We start from the raw sequence: 17,155 nt of genomic DNA, 5'->3' as shown, positions 1-17,155 counted from the left end.
TGTTCGCAGCTCCACGTGCCGAGCCCGCCAAGAAGCTGACAGCGCCGCAGCGTCAATCACAGGAACGGAAACATTTCCCGATCTCTGCAGCTGCGGACCGGGATAATGTCTCAGTACCTGTGATTCGTGCTGCGCTGCTGCCAGCTTCCTGGCGGGCTTGGCACGTGGAGCTGCGAACACGCCCGAGCCCATCACTAATCAAGAGACCAGCTGATAATCTCTGGGGGTGTTTCTAACTAATCAAGGGTGGAATTCTGTTTCATGCCCCCATAGCTTTTTATTTGTATCCCCCCACCATGTCCATGAATCTTTGTGGCCATACACATATCAAACAAATATACAGCTGGGGGCCACGTTAGGTGCACATGGACGGCAATGATGTTGCGGTAAAATGTTGCCATGCAAACGATGCCTCACACTAAACAACCTATGTGTGTTAATAAAATATAAAAGTAATAAACTCTCACCTCTGACCTAAATCATTATACAGCACTAGGCCGATCCAAAGCTGTGTATGGCTGGGCACACACCTTACAACCATGGCAAGACTTTTGTCTTGTGATGGTTGTAAGGTACTTAAAAAAACGTACGGCAGATCGTACTTGCGATGATCGCAAGCCACGCCCCCTGAGGGGCGGGCTTCCGATGACCGCAATGCCGAACGGGCTGTTATCGTACGGACATGCCACAAACCCCCCGAACGTCGTACGATGCTCGGCGGGTTTTCGAACATGTCCGTAAGTTCAAAGTCGTACGACCTTACAGTAGTAGAGGTCGCACGGCTTCCACACACCTTACGATAATCGTACGATCGCGGGATTTCCCGCGATTAACGTACGATTATCGTAAGGTGTGTGGGGACCTTATGCCAAAATACAGATTTCCTTAGATCAGGCTGTAACACACTGCTGTGAACACTAGGTGGCACTACATCAAAGTCAATGCAGTTCCTAATTATTGTTAATATCTACAGCTTGATGTAGCAGCATGCCTCCTGTGTCAAATACTGTCTCCAGATACCAAGAACATAAATGACAATGGCATCTTTTTCTGGTCTTTAGTGATCCAATGTTTCTGTGCCCTTAAAGCTTTTGCAGCTGACAGACATAAAACCCGGCATAGCTCCCTCCAGCTGTGGTGCAACTTCAAAACCCATTAGGCACTGCAAGACTCCACAGACAGCCACACACATGACTCCCAGAGACCGATGCATAATGGGATTTGTGGTTTCACCACAGCTGGAGGGCCAGAATTTGCCTACCCCTGCTCTAGAGACTATAGTGAGTTAAAATTCAAGTAGGTCAGCCGTTTCTGAGAGGTTGAAACCACTATGTTCGATACCAGCTATCGCTCATCAATCAAATGCATTTAAAGAAGAACTAAGGGGGGAAATGTTTATAACCTTTGTGGTGGGGTTACCCGCCCGCACTGCAAGGGTTAAATCAGACATCCAAACTCTCCTGGACGCTCCCGCTTCCTCACGGAAAGGTTTATCTGCTCGATCGAGCAGATAAACCTTTCCCTGCGATCGTTTTTTTTTTCTTTTCTGACATCGGGAGCCGCGGCCTGACCGTCAGTCAGAAAAGAAGAAAAAAAGGCATAGAATGCATAGCTGGATTCCTATTGGCTATTGCACTTTGCAATAGCCAATAGCAAACTAGCTAATGCACCCGCCCACTGCTGCTGTCAATCAGCAGAGGGGGACCTGGATTTTTCTATCAGGTCCTCTTCTGGTGATTGAAAAGCAGCAGAGGGCAGTTGCATTAGCTAGTTGGCTATTGCAAAGAATTGAGAGACACCTCCCTGAAATGAGGGGGACACCTCCCTGAAATTGCTTCTTTCAGGTTGGGATCCCTGGTTAACTGTTCGTTTCTGTCTAGGTGCTAATAAAGAAGTTATATTCACCTGATCATTCCAGCCGGCTTGTTCTTAAGACCATACACCTACCTATAGACTATCTGCAGATTTTCTGTGGTCAGATGGAAAAAGTGCAACAGATTCCTCCATCTACGCTGAACTGTGCGGATGGAGGAATCTCCCACTGGGCCAAGCTTCAGTATCTTCCTAGTCGGCCCCACTGGCTCTCATAATACCTGAACAATGCCTGCATCCAATCAGATTGTTCAAGTATTTTGACAGCCAGCGGGACCGACTAGCAAGATACTGAAGCTTGGCCCAGTGGGAGATTCCTCCATCCACACGGTTTAGCGTAGACGGAGGAATCTGTTGCACTTCATCTGACCATAGAAAATCTGCAGGAAATCTATAGGTGTATGGGCGGATTTAGACCTGTCCGTAGGGCCTATCTCCCCCTCCTCTGCAGCAGTCTAAGAATCCTTGTGCCATTATGTTCTATATAAGTGTATAGACGTGAGGATGCTGAGGAACATTTAATCTGTGCAGTGGAATGGAGACAAGCCTTAGTGACCGGAAAAGCAGGAAGTCGGCTTGGCAATTCAGGGGAGTATGACTTTTTTGAATTTGTAGCACCTAGACAAAAACAAGCAGTTAACCCTTGCAGTGCAGGGGTAGCCACACTACAAGGGTTAATTTCAATCATACTCCTTCCCCATTCTAATATTTGATTGTGTACAAGTGATCCACTTGACCATGTCTGCATATTTGAGATGCAGTTGCATGTACAGCTTCTGTCACTTCCCGGTCTTTTATTGATTCCCAACAAGCACAGTTTTGGGTCAGACCTAAAGGGAGAATTGTACTATAAAATGACGTTTGGGAAATAGCAGATAGTGTTTGTTCTTTTGTAGACCAGAAATATTAGCTGAACTGGAATAGAAATTGCTCTGCAGTCTTATGACACTCTTTCCTATTGATTCCTAGGAAATGGCAGGAGTATAAAGAAGGGTTCGGCCTCTTTAAGCACAGGAATGATGAACACTGGCTAGGGAATGATCATATTTATCATTTGCTGGAATCAAGTAAGTGGAATCCCAGATCTCTGGGCGGTCTGTACAAAAGGAAACAACTGGTTAGTGAGTTTCCCACTAAAGGTCAATGATGAAGCGCAGTTCACAGTGACCCAGGGCGGCCAATCAGATCAGTTTGCTGAAATCATACGAGTGAAAGATTAAAGGGTATCTATGGTCAAAAACTGTAAATAAATCTGTATTTCTAGATTGAATTTCCATAAGTTCCATCCCACTCCTAATAACCAGATCCATCTAGAAGTTTGTAAACTTACTTATTGAAGATGCCCATAGGATGTACTTCCTCAATGCACTGACACCATTTCACTCAGCCCTGTGAATATGCACTTCTTTGTGTCACCACTGTCCTTGTGCCCTCTGAACTACAACTCAACATCTGTACTTCCCACAATGTAACACCATCATTGCTTGCTGGAAGCAAGGCATGATGGGCTACGTAGTCTTGAGATATTGAGATTGCAACACATCACGCAGCAGGAAAAGAGACACAAAGCACACTGGGGATCCTGGAAGTTGATGAAAGTGATTGGCAGACAGAAGGCAGCACTCACTACATAAAAGGGAGTTTTTCATGTAAGCTTTGATTGTATTATCAAAAACAACTCTAGTATGTATTCCCATTACAATGCTGATGTTATAACAGGACAGTATATGCTGGGACTATACAACTCCTGTAATCCTGACTGGTTTCTGTAGGTTCGGGCATCTAAAATGCAACTCCAGAGAAAAGGTCAAATCAATCGATTAATTGCTAATATGATTCAAGAATCACTGCAACTCTTATCATAATAAGTCTACACCACATATTTAATCTGAGATTTATAAAACTCCAGTATGAGCAGCTTCAGCATGCTTTCTTTACTGTAGTTCTGGGTAGGACTGCATGTTCTCGTCACATGATTCTCTAATGTGCAACCTCCCCCTCATTCTCAAGTATGAGCATGCAAGGACTGTAGTAGCCTATAGAGAGGAACGCTTAGAACCAGAAATAATATTAAGCAGCATTTTCCCAGCCTTAGATTCAGGGAATTGGAAACAGCAGGATACTGGGACTGTGGGGACTTATGTAGTAAAGCAGAGAGGGGCAGATAATGCAGGATAAAAGAAGACAGTAAGTCGAGTGTCCCCATTGAGTCCTCCTGAATGTTTGTGTCTGATGCATACTTTTGACTTACGAATAACCTGTACAGAATAAAGTCTGTAGGCTGCCATTGCTGACATTTCCTTCTACAAATGTTGGTTACCTAACCTGGCTGCTCTGCCCATCCAATGGGTGCCAAACCTTTTCAGTCGCTGACTTGGGGCAAGGATGCTGATCAGGGGCTCAGACTTCACTAGCTGCATGCTTGTTGTGGTCAGAAAGTATTGAAGACAGAGGGAGCTTGGCAAATATCCTTTTCAGAAGAAGCTCAGCTATGGCAGCCTCCATATTTCTCTCAGGGTAGGTGTCTTAAATTTAAGCAAGCCTTTGTCCCTGTGCAGGGGAGATGACCCTACAGATTGATCTCATGGACTGGCAGGGGAAAACCAGGCAAGCCATCTATGACAGCTTCAAAATTACAAATCAAGAGGTAAGACATGAGATTGGATTAGTGTGATGATAGATGAATGGTCATACTAATTGGAATGACGTAATATTATGTGTTAAAGTATTAATTGTGTTATCCACATAATATAACCAATATCAAAGTGCAGACAGAATATATTCAGCAAATTAGACATCCATAGTAAACCAGCTTTCAGACATTGTACAGTGCCAAACAGAGGCATAACTAGAAATCACAGGGCCACATAGCAAAATGTTGTATGGGGCCCTGTGATTTCTAGTTATGCCCCTTGCAGAGCCCCCCTGAGATCCCACACAGCCCACCTGAGAGTGACCCTGCAGAGACCACCATAGAATCTCTATAGTGGGCTCTGCATGGTCTCAGCTGGGCTGATCACACCCCTGCACAGCTCTTACCCGTCAGCCCCCAATCCGCTATAAGCCTCCTCCACCGCCCGACCCTGCCTCCTTAGCAGCGGCTGTGAGGAGGAACGGCACGTTACTTTTCACAGCTGCCAGTGACAGCCAGCAGCCTGCGATGCCATAGTGACCCAGGCGACCCGCACGACATCAGGGGGACCCCTTTGTTTCTCTTCCTGGCCGGGCTCCCAGTGCTCCGGGCCACATAGGAGCTCTGGCGATAGTTCCGCCACTGGTACCAACAATTTACGCTGCAACTTATATACTATTCATCAACATCAGTTCCTGCCCTCAAGGAGCTTACAATCTAAGGTCCCTATCTGTCAGTCACACATAATAAGGCCAATTTGGGCAGGAGCCAATTGACCTAGCAGCATGTATTTGTGGGAGGAAACCCACACAAGCACAAGGAGAACATGAAAGTTCTATACAAGATAGTTTGCTGGCTAGTATTGGAACCGTGGACTCCAATGCTTCAAGGCAGAAGTCCTAACCATTAAGCCACCATGTTACCCCCATTAAAAAAAAAAAAAGCTTATCATTGCACTGTACCTCTTTATAAAGGGTTCAGTGTCACCTTCACCCAACATTCACTGGTAAACCATTGACATGATTTACATAGCACATTTGCTTACACTATTCACTAACACATTCCCCCCTTGGAAAAAAAAAAGAAGAGATTCCAGGCTGGCGAATGTGCTGGTGAATTTGCCTGGATTCACTCAATGAAGACACAAGGACCCATCATTTCTGATAAATGTATAAAACAAATATAAAATATGTGGAGCGCACTGTGTGTATCAGGTTTTGTTAATCTCTTCTCTGCAGGACAATTACAAGCTTTGGTTAGGATATTATTCTGGGAACGCAGGAGATGCCCTGGCTGGGGGGAATAACTTTGAGGACCAGTGGTCTGCCTCGCTCAGAGGAATGCCCTTCAGCACTGTGGACAAGGATAATGACCGCTTCATCAAAGGCAGCTGTGCCAAAGAAAACAAATGTGGCTGGTGGTTCAACAGGTCAGTACACAGACTGCTTAAAGGGGACCTGTGAGGATGTGAGAGCTGTCATTGCTCGTTTCTTTTATTAAAGGTGCAGAGCAGTCATCTTCATTGTGGTTTTGCTGACCTCTAACAAGCCTGCAGGGTGGGACTTCAGGCTTGTCAAACTTCACTGCTCACTTGCTTGCTTTGGGTCACCCTAAAGGGAAACCATGATACCTCCAAACCTATTCAACTAATTGCTCCCCAAAGTAAAGTAACTCTGAGCTTTTAGTGTGTCCCCAGAAAGCTCCTAAATCTGAGCACTGAATAATTAAAAATGTTCTTTTTTTTCAAATTGCTGGTTGTCGACAATTAACCTTTTGTGTACCTGGCGTGCGAATGAGCACCTTAACTTCTCAGTGCAATGCTGAAAATGCTGAAAAATACATTTCTTCCAAACACTGCCTTGCAAATTATAATTTACCTTTCATTAGACACTCCTGCTTGCGCTTATAATCCAATTCTACCACTAGGGGGAGCATAGTATTCCTGTCCAACGCACTAAAACAGGGTTAGGCAACCTCATTACTCCAGCTGTAGTGAAACTACAAATCCAGTCACGCTTCTGCCTCCGGGAGTCATGCCGATGTCTGTCAGAATCGTACAATGCCTCATGGGACTTGTAGTTCCACAACATCTGGAGTGCTGAGGTTGCCTGCCCCTGTGCTAAGCGACTAATACATCTGATAAGGAATATATCCCTTGTACGATTTTCTATTTATGGAGCCAGCATACATATACACTGTTCTGCAATACTGGATGAACTGTATGGACTCATTTAGATGGGCGTGCATGCCCATACTTGATCCCAGAAGGGAAAGGTGCTGCCTGTAATTGCACACAGCAGCCTGTTCTTCTCTATGGGAGGATGTGGCTACACGCAATTAGACGTGGTCACCCGAACCTGCAGATCCATATGGGTCTGTATGCCCACACTTGACAATGTGCGTCCAGGTGCGATTACCCATATCCCCACAGATGTGCGGGTGTGTGTGTGTCCCCATCTAATTGCGTGTAGTCCCATAGAGAAGAAAAGACTTCTGCGTGCAATTACAGGCAGCGCCTGTCCCATTCTCGATCGCGTCTTTTTTCAAGCATGCACGCCATACGGTTGTGCACGCCCGTCTGAATGAGACCTATGTTGGTGCACATTGCACTTAGAATACAGGACAGTGAACAGTTGTGAAAATTTGTATGCATATATTTTAACACAACAGTTAGGTACGTACATACATGCAACTAAAGGCAAGAAAAAAACTGGTAATTATTATGACCCTTCCAGGAAATAGGACTGAAAGACACTGGACAATGGACATTGAAACGCACAGCAACGCATACAAACGCAACACAATGCACAAATTAACACACATACATCTGCATGCATTTTCCAGCCGTTAGGCCCAATTTCAAACACAACATGGGAGCTCTCTTCTATCAGTGTATGTCCCAGTTTTGCAGCAAAAAGAATGACAAAGGTTTAACCCAGGGGTAGGCAACCTCAGCACTCCAACTGTTGTGAAACTACAAGTCCTATGATGCATTAACACCCACAGGTGTGACTTCCAGAGGCAGAGACATTATGGGATTTGTAGTTTCACCACCGCTGGCGTGTTGAGATTGCCTTCCCCCAGGTTAGCTTGTTCATACAGGTCTGTGCATCTCCTTGTCAGTCAGGTTGGTACTGTTTATTGCCTCCCAGCAGGATAATATATCACTCATTAGGAGGTGGCAATTTAAACTTTATAGTGTATCTTAAAATACGAGCAGAAACGCCTATAATGAATTGGCTCGCTAAGATAATATTCCCTTTTTTTTATTTGCAGGTGCCATGTAGCCAATTTAAATGGTGTGTATTATAAAAAAGGGAACTATACTGGAACATATGACAATGGCATCGTATGGTCCACCTGGCACGGCTTATGGTACTCCCTAAAGTTTACGGCTATGAAGATCAGAAGTCCATCGTTCCTCAATGCTGGGAGTGGGGATGGACTCAGTGGTTAAGGACTTCAGCTTCTGGATGACGCTAACATCATGCAAATGAGGCCAGAGCAAGGAGACGGAACTCACCAACAGATAAAGGGAATCAAATCAAATCCATACAGGCTTGGATCATCCGCTTCCATAGAACCTTGTGACCTTTATTCAGTAAAGAGTTCTTAAATCCTAAGTACAGAGTTATTTCAAGATGAATTCTGATTGGTTGCTGTGAATTACTGGACTTAAAGCTGAACTCCAGGCAAAAAAATATTGTCTAAATACAAGTAGCATGCGTATTGTTTGTTGAATCTCGGTGTCCTTTGTGTATCTCCACATAGGTGTAGTAATCCAGATTGAAACAACTTGTGTACTCTGTCTCTGTGCAATCGCTTCTCGGCCTTTTGGCTAAGATCAAGTGTAGTATCTGTTCTTATCGGTTGTTGGAGGGGAGAGGATGTTGCCACCCGATGGGAGAACATTCTAGTACCCTCTGACGTAATGGTGGGTGTCGGAGGACGGTTCGGTTCACTGCTAGTTGCGTCAGGCCCTGATGATCGGGTAGACCCTAGACAGTGGGAGGACCCCCGACGGCACTACCTCCTGATGTGAGCGGAGAACCACAGGGTCTAGCCAGAGGGTTGGGGGCGGCAGAAGCCCGTGGTGTTGTGCCCCCTGGGGGTGGCGTCCCGGGGGTGCTCAGAAAGTCACATGGGTATGGGACCCCACTTGACTCACTGTATCACTTGGTCACACACCATATTGCAATTTTCTGCACTTCGCCTCCAAGACAGGCCTTATGGCTAGTCTGGGGCAATATTTTTGCACTCCGGCCCCTAAGGCCTGTCAGAGTGGTGCACTGGCACTCTAGATTTATTTAAGCACTCTATCCACGTTTGGCACTTTTTTTTATTTTAAATTTTGACCCACAGATGCTGATGGTGCAGGTTTCTTCGGGGCCTATTCCTGACGCTGGGAGGAGATTCTGTGCCTCCTACGGGGTTCTCTGTCTCCTCCCACCCAGGAGGTGGGTCTCTCTTCGGGAGAGCCCACTTGCCTAGTACTGTGAGGGACCTGTTGCGGCAGGTCCCCGAAGGAAATGGGTCCACCCACCGGCCTTTGGGTTGGTGGACCAACAGTCTCAACCCCTGCCAGGAGCCTTTCGCCCCGGGGGGTCGGGAAAGTAGGTCCCTTCTTTCGAAGGACCTTGCACAGTTGTGCACGTTTTTGTATGCTGTGATTTCACAGTTCACTTTTTTTGTTCACAGGGGGAAGTTTGATGCACTTCCACGGGCTTCGATAAAAAACTTTGTCTCTATGCAGTAGTTTCCTGTAATAAAGACCGGTCACTGCTGTTCTCAGTCCCTGTGCAGGATGATTGGTCTTGTAGGTTTCTGCAGGCAGCCTGTATTGGGTTGATCTGCTAGGCTCCTTCCACAGCTCTGCTTTCTGCAAAGACTATGTGCACCACGGTGATGATGTCACTGCTAATGTTACAAGATAATATCTTGGGTTGCCAAGGCATTCATGTTCATAAAATAGATTTGTATCCTCTGTGACGCTTCAGAGATATATTTAAATAAATGTTTTTGTGGCTGGAGTTCAGCTTTAAGGCCAAGTTCACACCCTTTTCCGGACCAGCTCTGGAATGCGATGCATTGCTTTTTGCCGCGATTTTACCTCAATTTTGCTGCGTTACGGAGCTTTTTTTTAATTTTAGCTTAAAATGGGCTTTCAGGTGTGCGGTTTATTGCACTTGCATGTGTTTGTATGCTTTTTGATGCATTTCCATGTGTTCCAGTGTATTCCAGACCAGACAAAATTAGACATGCAGCATTTTTCTGGTCTGGTCTGGAAAGGACTGCGCTGGTGTGAACAGAGGCCAGAAATAGCATAGGGATACATTAGGATGCATTTTGGGTCCAGAAACAATCTGGTCTGGTCTGAAGATGATCTAGATGTGGTGTGAAACGTCATCTCTGGGCAGACAAAAGAATAACCCTTGCAGTGGGGCTACCCCTGAACTACAAAGGTTAAGTGCTTGTTTATAAGAGGGGAGGGAATGCTAATAACGCTGTTTCAGTTACCTGATTCCTGCCATCTCAGTCCAGGCTGCTAGACTGGTCCCTGCTGTCACTTTTCCGTTTTACTTCTAAGGACCACTGACATCATCACATCTTATGCAGGTCCATTGACCTGCAATAGACGTGAGGACGTGGGCAGACATTCTGCAGCAGGCGCGTAGGGGGAGAGAGGTGAGTGCCAACTGCCATGGGAGCCGGGATCAGGTAAGTAAAACAGCTTTATTTGAGTCCCATAGAGACAAAAGGAGCACTTAACCCTTGCAGTGCAGGGTAGTCCCACTGCAAGAGTAAGTTTTTGTCTTTGCCCAGAAATGGGTTTTTAGAATTAGCAAATAGGAATTAAGAACTCTGTATTGAATAAGGCTGTAAATCTGTTAAACTGGCAAAAGTGGCTGAACAACGGAAAAGACTGATGAGATGTTCTGTCAATTGATAAGCAGCAAAATAATTTTATATAGAACCACATTAGCCCATGTATTTATTCATTACTCTATATAAATGAGTGTTATTGGGTCCCTGGTGCTCCTAGGTCCTACAACAGTTGTACAATCTGCTATGGCTATAGCTGCACCTGAACAAAGAATATATACACTTCCTGGCCACAAAAGCCCACACGCTCTAATATTTCGTTGGACCGCCTTTAGCTTTGATTACGACACACATTCGCTGCGGTATCGTTTCTATAATCTTATGCAAGGTCACAACATTTATTTCCGTCCAGACCTGTACTAATTTTTCATCAAGATCTTGTAGTGATGATGGGAGAGTCAGACCTCTGTGTAAAGTCTTCTCCAGCACATCCCAAAGATTCTCAATGGGGTTAAGGTCTGGACTCTGGTGGCCAATCCATGTGTGACAATGATGTCTCATGCGCCATGAACCACTCTTTCACAATCTGAGCCCGATGAATCCTGGCATTGTCATCTTGGAATATACCTAATGTGCCATCAGGGAAGAAAATATACATTGATAGACAAACCTGGTCATTCAGTATATTCAGGTCGGCAGCTGACCTCATTTGTTGCCAGATGAAACATATTATTCACTGCAGAACTTATCCAATGTAAAGGTGCCCATACACCTTACGATTATCGGACGATAATCGTATGCGATCGACTTTTCGAACGACAATCGTACGTGTGAATAGAGTGCCCGAACCGACATTACTGTACAATCGTACGACTTTTGACGGTCAAGCATGTTTGAAAACTTTGCTAGATCGTACGATTGTCGTAAGGTTGCTGGCGTTTCCGTCCGTCAAAAGTCGTACGATGTACACTGCGCATGCGCGAACGAAAATACGACAAATCAATTACCGCATTTCGTCCAGGTGCTTCTCGTTAATTACGGCTAAATTAATCTTGCGATCATCGGGGCAGGATGGGGCCGTCGTACGAAAATCGGACGACTATTCGATCATCGGACTAAACGTTTGTCCGATAATCGTAAGGTGTATGGGCACCTTGAGGCTCCTACCTGTTTGCTCAACTAAATCCAAGTGGCCAGGCAGTGTATATATCTGATACAATGTATAATTTTCTTCTAATCAAGTTAATTGTACACTTAGGCTACCCTGAGAGAGGATTGTTTTTCCTCTGATCTGACAAAGATTCAATAAAATAAACAAGATACAGATGATGGTATAAATCATGACAACTACAAAATGTAAATGATCTAATAAAGATATAAAGCAGATACCTGTTTTTGGAGAGTTTCGAAATGTTTCCCTTGTTTATCCCCCAAAAAAGTTTTGATTTCATAATCTTCTCTTACACAGCACTTTTCAAACTTTTATTTGAACAACTGACAATATGCACAATGAACTTATATTAAAATGTTAAAAATTAGCAAAAATAATAATTCAAATACTAATTATACATGAATGTACAAATTTATAATATCTTAGAAGGCAAGTTAAAACTGGCGATCAAAACACTGCTATGGCTGTATGGGATGTATTTATTATAAGACCGGCCTACCTTAGCAAAGGTGAATTAATTATGTTAATCGGATGACTGCATGTTAAACTAACCAATAATAAATAAGCGACTACAGTATAAACAAGGATAAAAGAATGTAAGAGGAAAACAAGTACAGGTAATTGAAAGAAAGGTACAAAAGGAAGTAAAACAGAGAACAAAAGTTCATGCAAGTGATTAAGACTAAAGGTGCCCATACACTGCACGATTCTCGTACGAGAATCGCGGGAAATCCCACGATCGTACGAGAATCGTGCAGTGTATGGAAGGCATGCGACCGTTTCTACTGTACGGTCGCACGTCTTCCATTGAACCAGCATGTTTGAAAACCCGCCGGGAATCGTACGATTCTCGGCGAGTTGGTGGCCTGCTGGTTCGACAACTGCCGAACGGGCCGGTGTGCGCACGCGCACACTGCCCGTTTGCAGTCAGCGTAAGCCCGCCCCTCATTACAGTCATCGCAAGCTCGCCCCTCAGGGGGCGTGGCTTGCGATGATCGAGAGTGCGATCTGCCCGTCCAAGATGGGCAGATCGTACGTTTTTTTAATCCCTTTACAACCATCGCAAGACTAAGGTCTTGCGATGGTTGTACAGTGTATGGCCACCTTAAGGATGGGCTCGGGCGTGTTCGCAGCTCCAAGTGCCGAGCCCGCCCGCCAGGAAGCTGACAGCGCGCATTAAGAGGCAAGAGTTGCTGAAAGTGGCTTTTTTGCCCTCCATCTCTCAGGTTTATTGTGTATATGTGCCTCCCCAACCCCTCCCAAATGCACACATCCTCACCACTAGACACTTTGAGCTCTGGTCTTTGTGAAACTGCAAGTTTCAGCCAGCTTTGCCAGCTTAAGACAAGGCACACTGGAAATTATAGTTTCATGAAGGTTGTATAATAAATCAGTTGTCCTTTATAAATGAGACAAATGTCCCCTGGTTACTGGAATTTATTAAAAGTGGGGATGCCCACCTGGCATTAATCCAGCTATGGCTCTATGCCTTCCAGTAATATGGTAGGAGAGCAGCAATGGTTGCAACTTTTATTGGATCCATGGTCTCTGGTGGCCTAGCTGTGAAATTCCCATATCAAAATTACTTGTATGTCATTTAAAATTTCAAAAACTGTTGGAACTTCTTGCATTGCCTCACAGAGAAACACAAGCACACAGTCAGATATGCATGCTGCATATGGCTTGGTAACAGGAAGGAAGCCACAGCTTTATTCTCTACCTTATGCAATACAACAGAGTATATACCATAGATATAACAGAACACTGCCATCTAGTGACCGGAAATGTATACTGCAGTAGTTGAGGCAATAGACACAATGTTGCACTTCAGGTCAGCCGAACATGTTAAGCATGTTTGGCTGATCCGAAGCCACACGAAGCAAGCCGATGTACGGCTGAAATCAGCCGTACCAGCCTGAAGTGAATAGCCGAACAGTGTTCGGCTCACTTCACTTCTGATCGGTCATTCACTCGGCTGCCCTCGGCAGCTTTGTGAATAGACCCCAATGTGTATTCTAACAAAAACAAACACACTCTCAGTGTGAAGACCCTTTCACTCTCATGTCCATGCCGTGTCAGACTTCTAAGTACATGATACTGAGGAGAAGACTTGGGGTTTTATCAGGGTCCAGAATGGTTTGTTATTCGTTACTGAACACGCTTTCCTATTCACATACCAGAAATAGATAAGCTACTTTCTTTTTTTTGAGTGTTCTTGGATTTGGAGTTATCAAGAGTCAAATTCCACATTTATGAGAAGTTTAAACATTGCACAAAGTATACAAACACTAACAACCTTCTGGTCAAATCACCAGTCTTTCAATACTTAATGTACTTGTCTCATCTTCTTCATTCGAAGCAAAATATCCCGGTAAATCAAGCATTTGCTGTTCAGCCTCTGTGAGCCCAAATGTGGAGTTGTCATAGAAAGAATAATCAGTTCCCCAAGGGAAGCTCTGGCACTTTTCTCTTCGGAAATGAGCTGGACTTTGAGGACTTCTCCTGTAATACATATCTTTAGGAGATGGTGAGACATTTTTGGCCTTGTTCCAAGACTTCTCAACTGGTGACGGTCCTTTCCGTAGTCGGTTCTGATCTGGTTGCTCAATTTTAGACTGCCTGCCAGTGGTGTGCCTGCTGCAGATTAAATCAGGTTTCTCTGCTTGTCGAGCATATTGATTTGGGGGCAGATGTCCAGTTGCCTCCAGGGGAAGAGAGATGCCCCGTGTGAGGTTTTCTGGACTTTTTTCCAGTCCTATTGTTTTTTTATTTGACCTGTCTACTGTAGAATACTCCCACATTCGGATTCTTGAGTTGTACATCATTGCTTGTCTTGGAGAAAGGGATGTTAAACTTCTTTCCCTGTAGGGTTTAAGGTGTTTAGTGTCATGAAAACTTGATGTTCTTCGGAAATTATTTTTCTGATAGCCTCTGTCATACTTTGCTTTAGTATCTGTGTTCTTAAGGTGGGATGCTTTGGGCAATGTTTGATTTGGGCTGTATCCAAGTGTCTGTGGAAACTTTGGGTAAGTTCGTTCACCAGCACTTCTGCTTTGGCTATTTTTTGGCTCTAAAAATGGAGACTGTATCCTAAACTTATTTGCTGCCAACTCCTCTGAGTTGTCAGTGACAGGGGGTGGAGCCATAGAGATGTCTAGAGCAGTATCGGCCATTGGGCTCTGAGAGACGTGATACAATTTTGTGGCTTCTTTCAGACCCTTTTGTTTCATCTCTTTTAGCTGCTGCTGAGCAAGGCGATAACTGAAAATGGGTGGAATCATCTTCTGGCTGTTTGCCTGAGCACAATCATTTTCGGTTGTGACCACCTCTTGGCCATCACGGGTGTTTTGTCTGTAATTTAAAGGTATATGGACTCCATCTTCCACCCCTTCTGGCTGACCTTCCGCTGCATCAGAGAAGCTTTCCCTCATTTTGTATATATTCTCCTCATCTGAGTTTTTCCAGCAATTCACTGAATGGGCAGAGCTATGCCTGGTTGTTGGGCGGCACTTGCATCCGTTACCAAATTTCCTCCAGACGGTAATCACTACGGTTACAAAGATGATGGAGAGGCAGAGAGAAATTCCAGTGATAGTCACTGTGTTGCTTGTATTAGGGACATCCTTAGCATTTGTAGTGGATTTGCTTGAGGGCTTCACAGCTATACCAAAAGAAGAGACAACACATAAAATGTAAACACTAAACTGGCATGCCAAATTTGTATTTAAAAAAGAACTAATAATTATAATAAAATCTAAGAACCAATGATCACTTACATGCTTTTTCTAAATAGGGTGGTGCAAAAAGCAATTCTGGTTTTTAGTGAAAGCTTCATATTTGGATCACTGATATATGAGATTCAATGTTAAAGCCCAACTCCAACCTTTTTCTGATAGAGTGGGGAAAGGTAGAACCTTTGTTAGCTTTTTATTGCTGAATGGAGTTCTAGGTTTGCGGCACTATACTAGAACACCATTTAGGCACTTAGTGAGTATATGAGTACTTACTCTGTGATGGCCAACTTAGTGAGGTAGGGCTAGGAGTCTATTAGAGAAGAAGTATAATATTTTATAGGTTTTTATTAGGGATGCACCGATATATCGGCCACCGAAACATATTGGCCGAAAATTGCACTTTTGGGATCATGTCGAAAGTGCAATTTTTTGGCCAATACAGCGGTGCATCCATTCTTTCTCTCCTCCCCGCTGGGCGCTGCTTGGTGTCCCAGCAGGGAGGAGAGAAACACAGACGGCTGAGCGCTACGGGAGGAGAGCGCTGTGAGTGGCCGGTAAGTCTCCTTCCCGCACCGCTCTGCCTCCTGTCACAGACCGGCAGAGCGGTGTCTGGGCGGAGACAGCCAGCGCTGTCACAGGAGGCTGAGCTCAGCTCACTCAGCCTCCTGTGACAGTATGCGGACGCAAACGAGCACATATAGGCGATCGGCGGGCTATGGACCCGCTGATCGCCTATATGTGAAACACCCAGTACGGGGTGTTTGCATTGGATGGGTCTTTTCTGCCCGTGCGTGCCCGCGAGCAGAAAAAAAATGCCGTCTGGCGACGGCAACCCGCCAATGCAGCAGTGCCGTCCGTCCGTTTTTCTACTACGGGCGGACGGCAAGAGGTTAAAGGAGAACTATGAGGTGAGTGATTTTCACTCACCTCATAGTTCTAGCCCACCTGTGACAATGAGACTGTCACAGGTCGGCTCAGTAGATCCGAGTGAGCGAACAGATACCGACGTTCGCTCACCTCTCGATCCTGTCACGGCTCTCTGCCGTGACAGGGGAGGGGCTGGATTCCACCCTCCCTGCTCCGATCCGCCAGCGCTGACTGGCGGAACGGACGGGAGGGGGCGGGTTCAGCTGGCTCTGCCTTTAGATAGGCAGAGCCAGCTGCCAGTCACGCAGCTGGGCGGATCCCGGCACAATTGTCGGGATCCGCTTCAGCTGCGGCGTCTCAGTATACAGCGAGCTACAGCTCACATTATACTGAGCCTAGGGTGACGGGAGGACGCTAGTTTGTGTCCTCTTGTTAACCTAAGGAGAACTACGGGGAAAAGACATAGTTCTCCTTTAAGTATACATGTATGCACTGAATGGTAACTCAATCCCCCCACTTCCAGGCCTCAGTAATGATATCTTCTGCAGGTGTCGATCCAAATGAATGCACACGGAACACTAATTTCTAATACATCCCTGAAAATTTCTATGTGTCAGCTTTTCACCTAAAGGCACAATAAAAAATCAGTGGTTGTGAAAATGAGAACAGACAGATCACTGGGATGGAAAGATACAGAGGTGTGTTATGTATGGAATGTTACAAGGAATTGTAACCCTGTACACTGTGTACAAACTATGTAAAGATTACACACAACACAACTCTTTATATCATAAATATAGCTCATAAGGCAAGAAGGATCTACTTTATTAATTTTGTTTGTTTTTGCTTCTATGTTTGCTAAAACATGTTTAATGGGCACCCCTGGTATAGAGGATAGGTATAGAGGACTTTTTAGAGCGCTCCATAAAAATTTAAAGGAGAGGAATAGTATATGTCAGTCAGCTTATGTTTAGAATTATAGAAAAGTTTATCATCAAAGTAACATTAAAGGCTCTCCCCCCCCCCCCCCACCTTCTTTAGCACTTAATATTTTCA

The 17,155-nt window shown here is 44.9% G+C and overlaps 2 protein-coding genes across 2 annotated transcripts in view; one reads left to right on the top strand and one right to left on the bottom strand.

The window, feature by feature from the left end:
- Window positions 1-8,028, top strand: part of LOC108787029 (fibrinogen-like protein 1) — a 19,251-nt gene extending 11,223 nt beyond the window's left edge. The window contains exons 5-8 of the mRNA XM_018556463.1: window positions 2,842-2,939; window positions 4,431-4,519; window positions 5,743-5,933; window positions 7,781-8,028. Coding sequence (XP_018411965.1) covers window positions 2,842-2,939; window positions 4,431-4,519; window positions 5,743-5,933; window positions 7,781-7,961 — 559 coding nt within the window. The 3' untranslated portion in view covers window positions 7,962-8,028. The remainder of the gene's footprint in view (window positions 1-2,841; window positions 2,940-4,430; window positions 4,520-5,742; window positions 5,934-7,780) is intronic.
- A 5,773-nt stretch (window positions 8,029-13,801) lies between these two features.
- The window catches only part of THSD1 (thrombospondin type 1 domain containing 1), a 14,461-nt gene continuing 11,107 nt past the window's right edge, over window positions 13,802-17,155 (bottom strand). Inside the window, exon 4 of the mRNA XM_018556449.1 lies at window positions 13,802-15,159. Within this exon, the coding sequence (XP_018411951.1) occupies window positions 13,802-15,159 (1,358 nt within the window). The remainder of the gene's footprint in view (window positions 15,160-17,155) is intronic.

This window comes from Nanorana parkeri, unplaced genomic scaffold, assembly GCF_000935625.1.
Source record: "Nanorana parkeri isolate BGI_ZX_2015 unplaced genomic scaffold, ASM93562v1 scaffold238, whole genome shotgun sequence".
NCBI lineage: Eukaryota > Metazoa > Chordata > Amphibia > Anura > Dicroglossidae > Nanorana > Nanorana parkeri.
This window is presented reverse-complemented; position numbering and strand designations above follow the sequence as displayed.